Source organism: Andrographis paniculata, unplaced genomic scaffold (genome assembly GCF_009805555.1).
Source record: "Andrographis paniculata isolate CXL003 unplaced genomic scaffold, ASM980555v1 Contig62END, whole genome shotgun sequence".
NCBI classification, from domain to species: domain Eukaryota; kingdom Viridiplantae; phylum Streptophyta; class Magnoliopsida; order Lamiales; family Acanthaceae; genus Andrographis; species Andrographis paniculata.
The window spans coordinates 5,461,594-5,475,884 of record NW_026137598.1 but is presented as its reverse complement, the minus strand read 5'-3'; the positions used below and the strand labels follow the sequence as shown (position 1 = coordinate 5,475,884).

At 36.2% G+C, this 14,291-nt stretch overlaps 4 protein-coding genes across 5 annotated transcripts; 2 read left to right on the top strand and 2 right to left on the bottom strand.

Moving 5' to 3' along the window:
• The first annotated feature begins 568 nt into the window (after nt 1-568).
• LOC127260771 (type III polyketide synthase B) lies at nt 569-1,819 on the top strand. The gene is made up of 2 exons (XM_051288688.1): nt 569-740; nt 822-1,819. Exons 1-2 carry the CDS (start codon nt 569-571, stop codon nt 1,817-1,819), a joined length of 1,170 nt encoding a protein of 389 aa, XP_051144645.1.
• A 151-nt stretch (nt 1,820-1,970) lies between these two features.
• Nucleotides 1,971-4,580, bottom strand: LOC127260770 (probable alkaline/neutral invertase B). 2 transcript variants are annotated; one of them, XM_051288687.1, is made up of 6 exons: nt 4,471-4,580; nt 4,273-4,334; nt 3,512-3,975; nt 2,999-3,430; nt 2,360-2,918; nt 1,971-2,269 (listed from the first exon to the last, which is right to left on the bottom strand). In XM_051288687.1, exons 3-6 carry the CDS (start codon nt 3,947-3,949, stop codon nt 1,971-1,973), a joined length of 1,728 nt encoding a protein of 575 aa, XP_051144644.1. In that variant the 5' UTR covers nt 3,950-3,975; nt 4,273-4,334; nt 4,471-4,580. The 2 variants fall into 2 exon arrangements, with proteins under 2 accessions (XP_051144644.1, XP_051144643.1); XM_051288686.1 differs by having other exon boundaries at nt 4,273-4,578.
• An 827-nt stretch (nt 4,581-5,407) lies between these two features.
• On the bottom strand, nt 5,408-7,692 carry LOC127260772 (transcription factor bHLH121-like). The gene is made up of 5 exons (XM_051288689.1): nt 7,418-7,692; nt 6,811-6,926; nt 6,405-6,532; nt 5,875-6,327; nt 5,408-5,783 (listed from the first exon to the last, which is right to left on the bottom strand). The coding sequence occupies exons 1-5, from the start codon at nt 7,525-7,527 to the stop codon at nt 5,631-5,633; spliced, it is 960 nt and encodes a 319-aa protein (XP_051144646.1). The 5' UTR covers nt 7,528-7,692; the 3' UTR covers nt 5,408-5,630.
• A 202-nt stretch (nt 7,693-7,894) lies between these two features.
• On the top strand, nt 7,895-10,183 carry LOC127260774 (V-type proton ATPase 16 kDa proteolipid subunit). Its single transcript, XM_051288690.1, has 3 exons — nt 7,895-8,093; nt 8,605-8,890; nt 9,724-10,183. The coding sequence occupies exons 1-3, from the start codon at nt 8,015-8,017 to the stop codon at nt 9,854-9,856; spliced, it is 498 nt and encodes a 165-aa protein (XP_051144647.1). The 5' UTR covers nt 7,895-8,014; the 3' UTR covers nt 9,857-10,183.
• The last annotated feature ends 4,108 nt before the right edge of the window (nt 10,184-14,291 follow it).

Sequence of the window (14,291 nt, the reverse complement as noted above, 5' to 3'; positions counted from 1 at the left end):
AATAATATTATATAATAAAAAAACAAGATTTGTAAATATATATATATATATATATATAAAATATCTCGGAAACCAGAATTGGGCATATACTAAATTATCCGAGCTTGAATATAGACTACTTATTTTTCAAAATGTTATTTAAAAAAAAAAAAAATTAGAATTAAGCATGATTGGTAACCTGAAAAATCTCCCATGATAGGCGTGCTTGTGCTTATGCTTGGACGAGAACAGAACCAACCTGCGACATGCCAAAGGTGGTGTCAGACACAATATATATAAAAATGAAACAGCGCTAAAACAAGACCAAACCAGCAACAAACTTGCTCTTACACAAAGCTCACGAACATCTTTCCCATTAACTAAACCAACTTAGAATCAAACAAATTAACTCAAACCAATCCAACTAATCTTTCATCATCAGTCTCATCTCAAATCCCTAATTCACACTTTATATAAACAACCCAAAGCAGCAGAACCCAATGATAATCTCACTCCAATTATATAAACTTCTTCTTCTTCGTCTTCTTTACTAATAACTAACTAACAATAACCATAACCATAATCATCAATGGGGAGCGAAGAAGAGATCAAAGACTTACACTCAACAGGGAAAGCTACCATTCTTGCTCTGGGCAAGGCCTTCCCTCATCAGCTCGTCATGCAGGACTTCCTCGTCGACGGCTACTTCCGCAACACCAACTGCGATGATCCCGACCTCAAGCAGAAGCTCGCCCGCCTCTGTCCGTACTCCTCCTCATCCTAACTCTCTTCCTCCTTAATTTATCGATGTTCATCGCATTCCTATGTCTGTCTCTCTGCAGGCAAGGCAACCACCGTCAAAACTCGCTACGTCGTCATGTCCGAAGAGATACTCACCAAGTACCCGGAGCTCGCCACCGAAGGCCACCCCACCGTCAAGCAACGCCTCGACATCTGCAACGCCGCCGTCACCCAAATGGCCATCGAAGCCTCGCAGTCTTGCATCAGGAGCTGGGGCAGGCCCGCTTCTGACATCACACACTTAGTCTATGTCTCCTCCAGCGAAGCTCGCCTTCCCGGCGGTGATCTCTACCTCGCCAAAGGGCTCGGCCTCAGTCCCAGCACTCAGAGGGTCATGCTCTACTTCTCCGGCTGCTCCGGCGGGGTCGCCGGTCTCCGAGTAGCCAAGGACATCGCCGAGAACAATCCAGGCAGCAGAGTGCTCCTCGCCACTTCCGAAACAACGATTATTGGATTCAAGCCTCCCAGCGCCGACAGGCCCTATGACCTAGTCGGGGTTGCACTGTTCGGAGATGGTGCCGGAGCAATGATCGTCGGATCGAACCCTGTCCTGAAACCTGCGGAAAGGCCTCTGTTCGAATTGCACATCGCGATACAACATTTCTTGCCTGATACAGAGAAGGTTATTGATGGAAAGCTCACCGAAGAGGGCATAAGCTTCAAGCTCGAACGGCAGCTACCTCAGATAATCGAAGACAACATCCAGGACTTCTGCGTCGAGCTGATGGGATTCGCAGGCTTCACAAAGACGGAATTCAACAAGCTGTTCTGGGCAGTACATCCCGGCGGGCCTGCAATTCTCAACCGGCTGGAGAAGAAGCTGGAACTCCTGCCGGAAAAGCTGAACGCCAGTCGCCGGGCACTGACCGACTACGGAAATGCCAGCAGCAACACCATCGTCTACGTCCTGGAATACATGCTGGAAGAAGCAAAGAGTGTTAGCAATGGCAAGAAAGATGGGAATGAGTGGGGACTCATCCTAGCATTTGGCCCTGGAATCACATTTGAAGGCATTCTTACAAGAAATCTCACACTCTGAACTGCAAGAAGAAAATGTTATTTCTAATCTGCAACTGATAAAAAGAGATATATATATATATATGTATGTCGATCCATTTCATTCTCATCTGTAATGGAGATTGATATTAAATATGATCATCGTCATCAATTTGTAAGAAATTTCTTCAAGTTTAGAGCTGAGTCCATGTGGATGATCTTCTCAACACAGGCTTCTGCTGCTTTTCTTCTTCCAGAGAGATCATCCCCAAATGTGAAGGATCTTCAAGCAGCATTTTCGCCACGAGATACCCGGCGATCGACCACGTCTGGTGTTTCCGAGCTTGCTTCCCCACATACCTCCCCTGCTTCCCGTCGTAGTATTCTGGCCACCCGTCTTTCAGCAGCCTCGATTCAGCGTGCTCGATTGCGCGCCGCGCCATCTGTGGACGCCCCGTCTTGATGCACGCCGCTGTCAGCAGCCATAGAAGCACTGCAATCGTCATACCAATATCATCATTCTTACAAATTATACACATCTTTGTCGTTATATATATATGTATGTGTGTGCATGCACACGTACCTGGCCATGATCCGCCGTTGTGGTAACTCCATCGAGTGTTTTTAGGATCGCAGCCGGTGACGATTCTCCATTCGTGATTCTCGAGAGCCGGATAACACACCTTGAGTGGCATATCGCCGACCAGCTCTGCCCACCGCGCCTCGATAAGATCCATTATAGCAGTCGACTGCTCCTCCGTAGCTAAGGATGAAAGGATCGCGATGCAGTTGCCTAAGCAAAACCAACGGAAATCCATCTTTGAAGGCCCTACGTTACCCACAAAATACCCTCCCTGTGTCGGCATAAAATCGAACACCCAATCAGGCAGGGAATCAGGCATGATGTTGAACTTGTTCACCGCTGTGTGCGAGTACTCCTCCGTCCTGTACCGGTATATATCGTTCAGCTGCTTGAAGTCGAGCCAGAAGTAACTCCTCATATGGTAGCTCAACGCGGTCAGTCGCTTCACAATCCTCTCGATAAACTCCTTTCCCGGGCCATCTTGCTTTAGCAGGCGCATCGCGCATCGCAGAGCCATGAAGAACAGAGCCTGTATCTCGATCGGGTACCCATAAACACCCTGCAATCAAATACGTAAGACGAAGAAACGCAATGCGATGAAGCATAAGCTTTTACGACACAACATTAAGAAAACCGAACCATTCTACGATCAATCATGCAGCAGCCATCAGCACAAAGCAGCGTTGGGAACGTGTCGAATCCTTCCGACAGGCATAAGCTGAGCACGAGACGAATGCCCTTCTGGCATTCAGGCATCTCCGCCAGGGAATTGTCTCCAGTGGACTTCGTGTATGCTCGTAGTAGGATGATCCACCAGAAGCCAGAATCAACGGGCGCCACTCTACCGATGGCGCTCTCGCCAAAATCGGCTACTAAAGTCTCCGTATTCCTGACTGGATCGTGCAGCACTTTGAAACTCGCCGGCATAACGCCCTCCCCCAGCTGGAACCGATCGATCTTTTTCTCCCACGATTGGAGCCGTAGCGTCTTCAGCAGAAAGTTCTTCACAATTTCCGGCTCCCCGTTCATCAGAAACGCCAATCCGCTCGGAACAAAATCCCTAACAAACACCTGCACAAGTCGAATTTCGTCAAATCCTTCATGAACTGACATAAACAAGTCGAATCTTGTTCAATCCACAGAATCGTTTACCTGATCGTAGTTGAGCTTCTCTTCGGAGTTATCCAATGCAGCAATGGTTCCGACAGGTTGGCCTCGGAAGGTTACCAATGTTCGCCGCAAGTTGTCCCAAGCTTCGAATACCATGGGGTGTGGCTCAAAGCATGCGCCATAGCCAAACTGCGAAGTCGGAGTGTTGATTCCAGACCTCCTGCTTGGCGAAAATGCATTATAGGCATTGTCGAAAGCTCGGCAGCTGCTATCTGCTCTGGAAGACGGAATTGGAGACAGCATCATCGGCATATCAGCAAGCGACCTTTCATCGAATGATCTCTGTCTCTCCAAGTTCAAATTCCTCGGCCGTGTCGTCAGCCTCGAGAAATCATACTCCTCCAATTCCTGCACACTGTTTGATGATCCGACATTCTTAATCCCACCGTTCTGCGATGCATCCGTTGCAAGCGCAGACATCTTAGCAAATCCTCAGTCACAACAATCTGCATTTTATCAATGTGAGAACCAGAATTTACACTGCGGCAAATACACAAACACATTGTGTGCAACATCCATCGAACACGGTATACCTAAGCAAGGATACAATCTACAATCTAACAATCAACAATCATAATCGAACAATCCATGATTATTCACAACAGAATTACAATTCCAAATATATATATATATATATATATCAACAGCAAATACATCGACGACGAATCAGAATCCAATCCTTGCATATTACAGGAAATACGAAGCAAAAAAAAAAAAAAAAGGCAATAAATCGTTCCGCTTACATGCGCCAATCCGATTCCGGAGAAGAACGACACACAAATCAAACGCTGAATCCAGCAGCAATCTGGTGTAATCGGAAGAAGAACATCGTCATACAACCGTAACGGATTGGCAACCAATAATAATGCAAAGTGGATTGGCGATTGCGTCACATGATACACGCACGTATTGCCTCAACCAGGCCTGTGAGAATGACTGACCTCAAAAGCTGCAATTTTTCGACAACGAATGAAACAACAACGTCACGTTCATCATTGATTTTACCATATTTATAGATAATCTGCTCGGATGATTTAATCAAACGTGGTTTTGGTGCTAACTGCTAAGAAAAGAATCCAGCAGGCACGAGGTTATTAATATTATTATTATTATTTGACATATTTATTTATTTACCGGGAAAAAAAAAAAAGAAAAAAGAAGGAAATAGTAATAAATAAATCGGATTGAAGCTGTCAATTGTCATGCCATTTTAAAATGGAATGCAAAGGGTGTTTATGAAAAATTAATATTAAATTGCCGTTTAGGGGGAACGGTAATTGAATTGGTTAGGTTGGTGGTAGCTGTATTGTTACTGTTAATTAAGGTAATATTCTTTATGAATTATGCCAATAAAATATTATATATTTATATTTAATTGTTATAATAATTCAATATTTAATGAATAGTCATTAGTAAATATCTTGATTTTTTATTATTAGGTACGTATTTGATATTTTTAGCATAAGAATATCCTATCGAATTTAATTCGAACGTTCAAGTAGAAAGAATACTGTAATTTTAATATCTTTAAGGTTTCTGAATTAATAGAAAACCTGAATAGTGTTGCAGGTTATATAAATAAATATATTTAGTAATTGTAAAAAAAATACTATGAATATATTTGGTTTGGGCTCAACTATTTATATACAAATTAATTACTTCCCCGTTAGACTACACTCTCAATAAATGAAAAAAAATCTACAAACAAAAGAACTGTGTTTGGATGTGAGATTGGCCCTAGTTTTTTTACTATTTTTTTATTTTTTATTTTAAAGATTATAAAATTAAATATATATATTTAATATATTAAATAAATAAAAAATTCATTCAAGACATTCAACACTGAATTACCTAACATTAAATATTTATTTGAATTCAAACATATATTAAATATTCATACATGACAATAAATCCCACATCACATACTATCATTTACTTCTAAATATACAAAATACATTCACACAGCACATCGTCAGTACATGAAACAATATACAGATAGTCTATATTTCAATATGATGTGGGAACAGATCAGTTAAGGTTAGGACACAGGCAACAAAATTAGCATGAAGAAATGTGTATGGTTTATTCAACTAATGTTTCATCAATCACCTGTTGTATTGCCACCAATATAACTGTTAGATGAGATACCCTGCACGCTGCGAGTCGACGAACATGCGCCTGAAGAACTTCCATCTGCAAGGCTTGGATCGTCCGGTGCAAATTTCTTGGCTTTTTGGGGCTTCATTGAGGAATCCTGCGCAGCATCGAATCAAACTACAGTCAGCTCAAAAGGGATATAATTATCTTTTATACAAGTTGAATATGCAAATGGTTTTGTCATTTACCTGTTGGGACATAGATCCAGGTGTTTTAAGCTCTAAATCTGTCGTAATGTCATCCGAATCATTGACTCTAACAACTCTACTATCCCCATCTGAAGATTTGTTTCTTAGTTCTTGTTTGCTGGAGCCATGAGATCTTGTACCTCGCTGCAGGCCCTGCTGCTGCTCGATTATGGCATTATGAGTCATATATGGAGCATAAGCTGGACAGGGATTAGCCATTGCTGTTTGATGCTGGTTGCCATAGAATGTAAATGGCTGCAATGGGACAGGTGCAGTGGGAATCGAGACGGGCAGTGGAAAGGGGTAAGAAGATGGATGCATTATAACTGAATGATCTATCCCACTCCATGGATACACTGCCCTCACTCTTTGCAGGTAATGGGAATTAAGGCCTTCGATATCAGATTTAAGAGCAGCCTTTTCATCCTTAAGATCATTCTTTTCCTGAGTCAGCTGCATGAAAGCAACAATAAAGATGAGTTCTTTATGAAATGTTCTGTTTTTCTTTATGACCCAATCGGTAAAATCACCTCAGATGATTCTTCAGTAAGCGTGGCATGCTTCGATTTTAGTCTTTCTACTTGAGACCTCAAATCCTTCAGCACTTGAATAGTTTCGATGATGATGGAAGCTTTGTCGTGTTTCGGTCTATCCGGATCTGCAAAATACAGCAACGCATTGTCAGAAAATCTTGAAATGAATTTAGTATATATTCAACATGAATTTATGAGCTTCCTTAGTAAAATCTCTAACATAACAATTTACATTTTGTATATAACATAGTAATTCTATCAACACTTCAAGATCCCCTCCTCAGTTATAAGCTTCAACAATGTCTTATCAGTTAACTCACATGATCTTTAAACTAAATTCAATGGAACAGTGCAATCAGGATTTGTGTTTCATTGTAGTGATCTAGATAACAGTATGGCTTACCAAGGGTGTTGCCCAGCTCCATGAATTGTTCATTCAAACGGTCCCTCCTCAATTTTTCACGATCAGCCTTTTGAACTTTCCTTGCAGTGTTAGTGTCATTTGCTTCTGCTTCCATCCTTTATCAAAGCCAAACACATGATCAAGTTTAGAACTAATCAAGTAGGAAAGCATGTGCAGCTGAAGAAAGCATATTTCTTAGGAGAATAATGAAATCAATTCACATTTAGCTTCTAAATAAGAGACATAATAGTTCTTCTTATTTCTCAAAAAACACCAAAAGCCGTAACAGCACCATATGATTATGCTCAGCAATTTATCAATCTAAAAGTCTAAACGGAGTTGAATGTCATGCAGTATCGTCCATCTTAATGCTGGATCAAGGAAATGCAAATTCCTATTTCAAAGCTTCGATTTCGCAACGCAAGTGAAAGCCCTAGCTCTTAATCATTTCAGAAGCAAATTACTCTTGTCTCCAATCCTCCTTCAACGATCGAGCGTTTCCAAATCTCCATAAAACACCACCGATCATTTCACAAACATAAATACGCAACAAAGCAAGTAATTTAAGAAAAAAAAAATTGCAAGTAGCAAAAAAATGACATCTAACCTCCAATCCGGATTAGGACGTGTGGATTTGGCGCGAACATCGGGCAAGGACTGAAAATTGTTTGAGTTATGAATGGACTCGAAAAAATTGTCCGGATTCAGCTGATTCATAGTCGAAAAAACCTTCGCAACCTACAGGCGATTGAAACCAGCAAACAGGACGGCGATGGCGGATGCAACTTGCAAAGCCAGTGCTTTTTCGAGACGCCATCTCATTGCGCAGTGGACGAGCAATGGCGGATGGGGTCTACCACTGTCGCCCGCATCACCATTCCACCATTCATCGTCCAATTTTTCAAAAGAGGCCCTCAACTTCTGTATTTATCAATTCGGTCCTCTCCAAAAACTATAGCGATACCAGTTTGGGCCATGTTAAAAAGAGGCCCAATAATGATTTGGGCTACTAATATAAAAGCCCATGGGCCCAGCCCGAAATAGAAGAATCTGAATAAAGATTAAGCCACGCGTCCGTGGTGAAGGCTGTCACGTTCGCAGATATTCGTTCATTCGTTTTTAATCTACGCAGAGATCTGAAATCGAAGCACCAAAGGAAGTTCAGAATATACACTGAATCCCCAATTGATTTGGATCTGGAAGCATGTCTTCGACATTCAGCGGCGATGAAACTGCTCCATTCTTCGGCTTCCTCGGCGCCGCCGCGGCTCTCGTCTTCTCCTGTAAAAAAATTGCTTCTTTCCCCATGCGCACTTTTTTCGATTCTTAACCGTTTTTGTTACTGTAATGGCTACTTGATTTGTGGTTTTGTGATGCTTCTGATATGTTGTTTGGATCTATCTTGATCCGCGGCGTTAATTTTTTTGTGAATCGGTCTGATTGATGGAAATTCATTGCTTGGTAGTGATTGTACTTGCAGTAGTTATATGAGTTATATTTTCATTATTTTATTACGGGGATTTGGTTTGTTTTTTCCAATAAATTTCACTCTGATCTGGAATCTGGATGGTGGTGGCGTGATTTCTTCTTATTTGTGGTGTTTCTTTAGTTTGCTGAAGCTTCTATATGCATATATCGGTATGATTACGACTTGTGGAGTGTGCCTGTGCTTTATGTATGCTATTTTTTGTCAGCTGAATTTCATATTTTTTATTAATTTTCTGCTCCGCCTTTTCTTGAGGCTATAGTTTGAATTTCTAGCTAGAGGTGTTTATGTGATTGGTTACTCCATAGGTATGGGAGCTGCTTATGGGACGGCAAAGAGTGGAGTAGGTGTGGCATCCATGGGGGTCATGAGGCCGGAGCTGGTGATGAAGTCAATTGTGCCAGTGGTCATGGCTGGCGTTTTGGGTATATATGGTTTGATTATTGCTGTAATTATCAGCACTGGGATAAACCCTAAAGCCAAGTCTTACTACTTATTTGATGGTTATGCCCATCTCTCTTCTGGCCTTGCCTGTGGTCTCGCGGGTCTTGCTGCTGGAATGGCTATTGGAATCGTTGGAGATGCTGGTGTTAGGTATGCTCTTCTTGTTTGAAATTGAAATTGAAATCCCTAACCTTGAAATATCTGATACTTTTTGCTCTTTTTCCTTTTGGATATTCTTGAATTGGATGCTATCTGGCTGCCATTGTTGTTTAACTGCATTTTAACTTGTAGTTGTTTGAACTTCAGGCTTTTGTTTTGTGGTTAGATGTTAGAGCATGTGTTATATACACATCATCCTTTCAGCCCTTCCATGGCAAATATTTTATCGAATATTCTAGTTAGCATGAAAATTTGCAAGGATAAAGCTGAATTGATTACAAAAGTAAAATATTTGTGTAGTTGTGTTAATCTAAGTGATGAAAGATGTGCTTTGAGTTGTCAATCATATGGAATGTATTTTTGACTCTTGGTAGGTGAAGAATAGATATTTACCTTGGTAGCATATGAATCACTCTAATGTTCCAACAAAAGTGTTATGGTTTCTTCTTTGGTTGTTTGCCTGTGTATCTACCTATGGAACAGTCGGATTATGATCTAACAACAAAGGAGGCTTTACAATTATGCTGCCCATCTGACCCATTTGCAAAGTACCGTTATTTTTATAGGCCACAAGCAAACGACCCATTTTTATTCAAAAGTTGCAAAAATTGTTTGCTTTTATATTCCTTACTGTTTTATTTAAGATTTTAATACGCCCATACATTTCTCTTAAGCTCAAAAATTGAAAGACAAACAATGTATTCAAGCTAAATGTTTACTTAATCGATGCGCCTTGACAAGATTATTTTCTTTCTTTTTAGATATGGCTGAACATACTCTCAACTTGCAGAACTAAGTTAATCATCATTTACTATTATTTGTAGGGCTAATGCGCAGCAACCAAAGCTATTTGTGGGGATGATCCTCATTCTTATTTTTGCTGAAGCTCTGGCCCTCTATGGGCTGATTGTCGGAATTATTTTGTCTTCACGAGCTGGCCAGTCCCGAGCTGACTAGGCAACTATCCATTTTCACATCTTTTTTCCAGAACCATGAAATTCAAGGTATGTTTGACCATGTAGTAGTGTGATTATTATTATTATTATTATTATAATGGTTGGCCTTCACCATTGAAGTTAGTTGTGTGTGTTATTATCCTATTAATTTGTTGGATCACAAATTCTTGCCCCCTGAATAAGAGATTATTTTGGAGCCTTTGTGCTGTTTCTTAGCTGTGATGTGAACAACAATAATAATAATTCATAAACATGAAATCCACGTGTTTTTTGCTTTTCTGTTTTGGTAATGAAATTTTGGGTGTAACAGTGGAAGCACCATTTGTTATATGTCTGTCACCTTTTGGCAGTATTTTGGGGGTGTTCTTTATTCTGTATTTTACATTTTTTTTTTATATTTATAGTTCATCTTTTTATTAGGTGAAATAGTTGTTTAATACCATGTTTATATTTGAAACTTTTTCATGGAAAAAAAAAAATAAAATAAAATAAAATGGGAAAAATAAATCAAAATATAACTGTGTCTTGGATTGTGTTTGATTCATATATAGTCAGATCTTACACGAATTCAAACCAAACAAATTCCTTGTGAAATGGAGCCTTTTATCATATTCTAAATGAAGAACAAAATATTGATATAATCAACAATTCAAGTACGTTGGTGAAATTTGTTGAATTGTTGTTTTTCAAAGTATGTTAAGTATAAAATAACAGTTTTTATTTGGTTTTTTCATTGTAAGTTTTTGTAATATAATGAAGTTGTTCTACGAGCTTTTTCTAATTTTTTCTAATATGTAATCTTATAATTAATTTGTTGTTTTTTATTTAAAATATTATATTTAATGACTATATTACTTAAAAAGTATTAGGCTTGTGATATATTGTGAAAGAAGATATAAATTATATTTTTATAAAAAATTATTAAAACAAAAAATCTTAAAAGTAAATTGAGCCAGAATCCAGAAGTAATAGTAATATCACATTGTATTTCTTTTAACGTTTGAATTTAAAGGCAAAATAGCGAACGACCATAATGTGCTTTGCTAAATTTGCATTATGCTAAATTTGCTAAAAAATCCTAAAAAAAAATTTAAAATGAGATTAAAGTGTGTAATCATTTTCCAAAAAAGAAAAGTGACATTGTAGGTGGGACCGACAGAAACGGCAACATGGACATGGTATCTGGGACGGAGGGAGTATTAAAATTAGGGTTGTCCCGTAAGATATGGTCCGGTGATATGGGGGTTGGACTTGTGACTGTGAGGCCTAGTTTGCAGGGTGTTCGGTGGAGGGTTTATCCCGTGCGACACTTTCGGATAGCGAATTTCCAATATATATTATTTTTTTATAAAAGCTTACCATTCAATATAAAATAGTATATTTATATTATTAACATAATTTTCTATAACTTATATGAAACAAATTCAAAACAAAGCGCGGAAGTAAACCAAATTTGGGACCAAGAGTATTTTCAGCACATTTTACAAACCACGTCATTTTTTGCTATTTTACCAAATTTAAATTTAAAAAAATAGAATTGAAATAGCATTTCATGTGGAATTTTATGCAAGGGAATTTGCCTTTTGCATACAAATAATTACTTATTTTTCAATAAATTTTGAAAACCCGCATCAAGCTTATTTTGAATTTTTAGGTAACTTCAAATAGGTGTAATTTTTTTCGGCCAAATTTTTAAAATTTTATTGTTTGAATTCTGCATTTTTTTAAACAATAATACTATATGTATATTTTTTTTCTTATAAAATATCTCATAAAATATTATTTTAATATTAAATTCAAATCAAAATTTCTCAAACCTAATAAAAACCACAAATATTTACCATTTTGAATCACTTAATTTGACCACAACTTTTAAATTCCTGTTTACTCCTCTAATTTGGGGGGGGGGGGGGGGGGGGCGGAATCAACTCATAAAATAGTCAGCAATTTTATTGTCATTTAAACTAAATAACTACAGAACTATACATGCAATCATTCAAAATGATTATGAATTATCAATTCAATTTAAATTTAAGACCATAATAAAACCAAACATTCTTCATAGAAGTAATAATAAAATTAATCGATTGTTATTTACTTATTATAACTAGTCAATACAGTACTAACAACACAAAATATATACGGACAACAAATAAATATAAACCGACAGTATATGAACATACTCTTATATCATAAAACGGTTGTTAATACAATGCATATGTTCCCTCCGTCCATAACAAGGATATCATTTTTTTATTTAGTAATTGCATTATCTCTCTAACATAATTAATATCCTTACAATTTTCAATATATTATACAAATGTCATTACTTTTATATCACACAATCTAATAGCAGTATTTTTTGTCTTTCTCACGATAAATCAATATAATACTAATATTTAAAAATCTACGTGCAAAAATTAAATGTGACTTTTCTTTCTGCAAAAAGTAAATGTTACTTTCTTCTGAGACGGAAGTAATACTATAATTAATCACTATATTAAGACCAACCACATACAAAATAGAACAAACAACTGTATAGATTATTAACATGGAGCTAATCAGCATCCCGACCATTCTAACAAATTCGATCTCCTACCAATTAGTAGACAACTACAATTTAAATATAGATATTCATAATCAAATGTAAAGAACAATAACATGATATCGAGTTCAACATCCACGCAAAAAAGGCGAATTCTCTCCGATTATTTTTGTTCGTATGTGTTTTTAACTTTACGGTTTTTCTCTCATTTTCATCTCGTTTTCGTGCCCCGAATGTGTCTAGGTTCATCCCCCTTGGCGTACTTCGCTTCTTGCCAAATTTAGTCTTATCGAATTATATTAATCGACATTATTTTGTCAACTTACTTCAAATATATATAAACTTTAAAAATAAAAATAAAAATTTATCATCCTCATTCCAAAAGTGAGAGAACTTATACATGTTCACTCGTTTTCATATTTTAATTTGCTAATAATTATAGAAATTTTATACTGTTGCAACACAATTACAAATAGGTCTATTTTATTTATTTATTTATTTATTTTTATGGATTAATAATTAACTAGGCTTCAATTTTTTTAGAAAAAAATACAACTCAGCTTCGGTTAGCATTTGTATTGCAAAGTAAATCAATTCAAATGATAAAATAAAAATTTCTACTAAATTTAAATTGATTTGATTTACAATTCTTTTGTTATTTTTCATCTAATTGAATCGCTATAATTTGTATCTCCTTCGTTCATAAAAATATGTGCGCAAACTTTGTAGCCCAAAATTGAATCAAATAATATTTTTGTATATCTATATATTTAATTGTAGGTTTATAATAGAGTTGATAATATAATTTTTGGATTAAAATAGTTGAGTGGGAGATATATATTCCCTTTTATTAACATGTTTTATAGTAAATTAAAAAATAATATTATTTTATTAGTTAGTAGAAGTATAAATTTTTGATATTTTTGTAATTAGATTTTATATATAAAATAATTGTATATGTAATAATATATTTGTAAATTAAGTAAAAATTAAAGGTATTTTGGTATTAATATATTATTACTTTTTTTTTATTAGAAAATAGATATTTTGAAGTGGACAAACGAAAATGGTAAAAATGTTATTTTGAATTTGGACGGAGGTAGTATAAAATTTATAGGTTGCAATAGTATAAATAGTTTTAAAAATAAATCAAAAATAAAAAATTTAAGAAGGATTTGATGTTATACTTTTAGTAGAACGTCGGTTAGAATGCTAATTTGATAAAATCAATACAACACATCAATGCAAATAGCATACGAATTTATATAACACACGGTTATAAATTTTTGTGTATTGTATTTATATATATATTTATATTATTGTACTGATAATCAATAATATATTACATTGTATATTGTATTATCATGTAATGTCTAAATATATTAAGTATCAACTCAAATTATTATTACACAAATTCAAATTACTATTACACCTTTTTTTCCGACCCTCCTTACATGTATATTTTTAAAATTTTGACTATATTCATTATAACTTTATATATATATATATATATAATCATATCAAATATTTATTTTTCTGACAAATTTCAAATTTTATGTTTCTTTATTATTTATCGTTATTTCTATTTTATTTTAAATATATAAAAACTATTATTTATTTTTCATATAAATTATATATTCAATATTAATTTTTATCTAACAAATCAAAGTAGAGCATACAAAACAAAAATCAAACAACAAAAGAATATGCTCATTCCAACCAGCATTGTCCTCCCAATTATATTAAGCTGTTAAAACATGGGAATAGGGTTATTATTTCAATGTATTTTTAATAAGTGAATAAAAAAATACTCCGTCCGTCCTAAATACCATGTCTGCTACACTGTAGACACCGTATTTTAGGAGGAGTGTAATTAGTAGATAATTAAGAA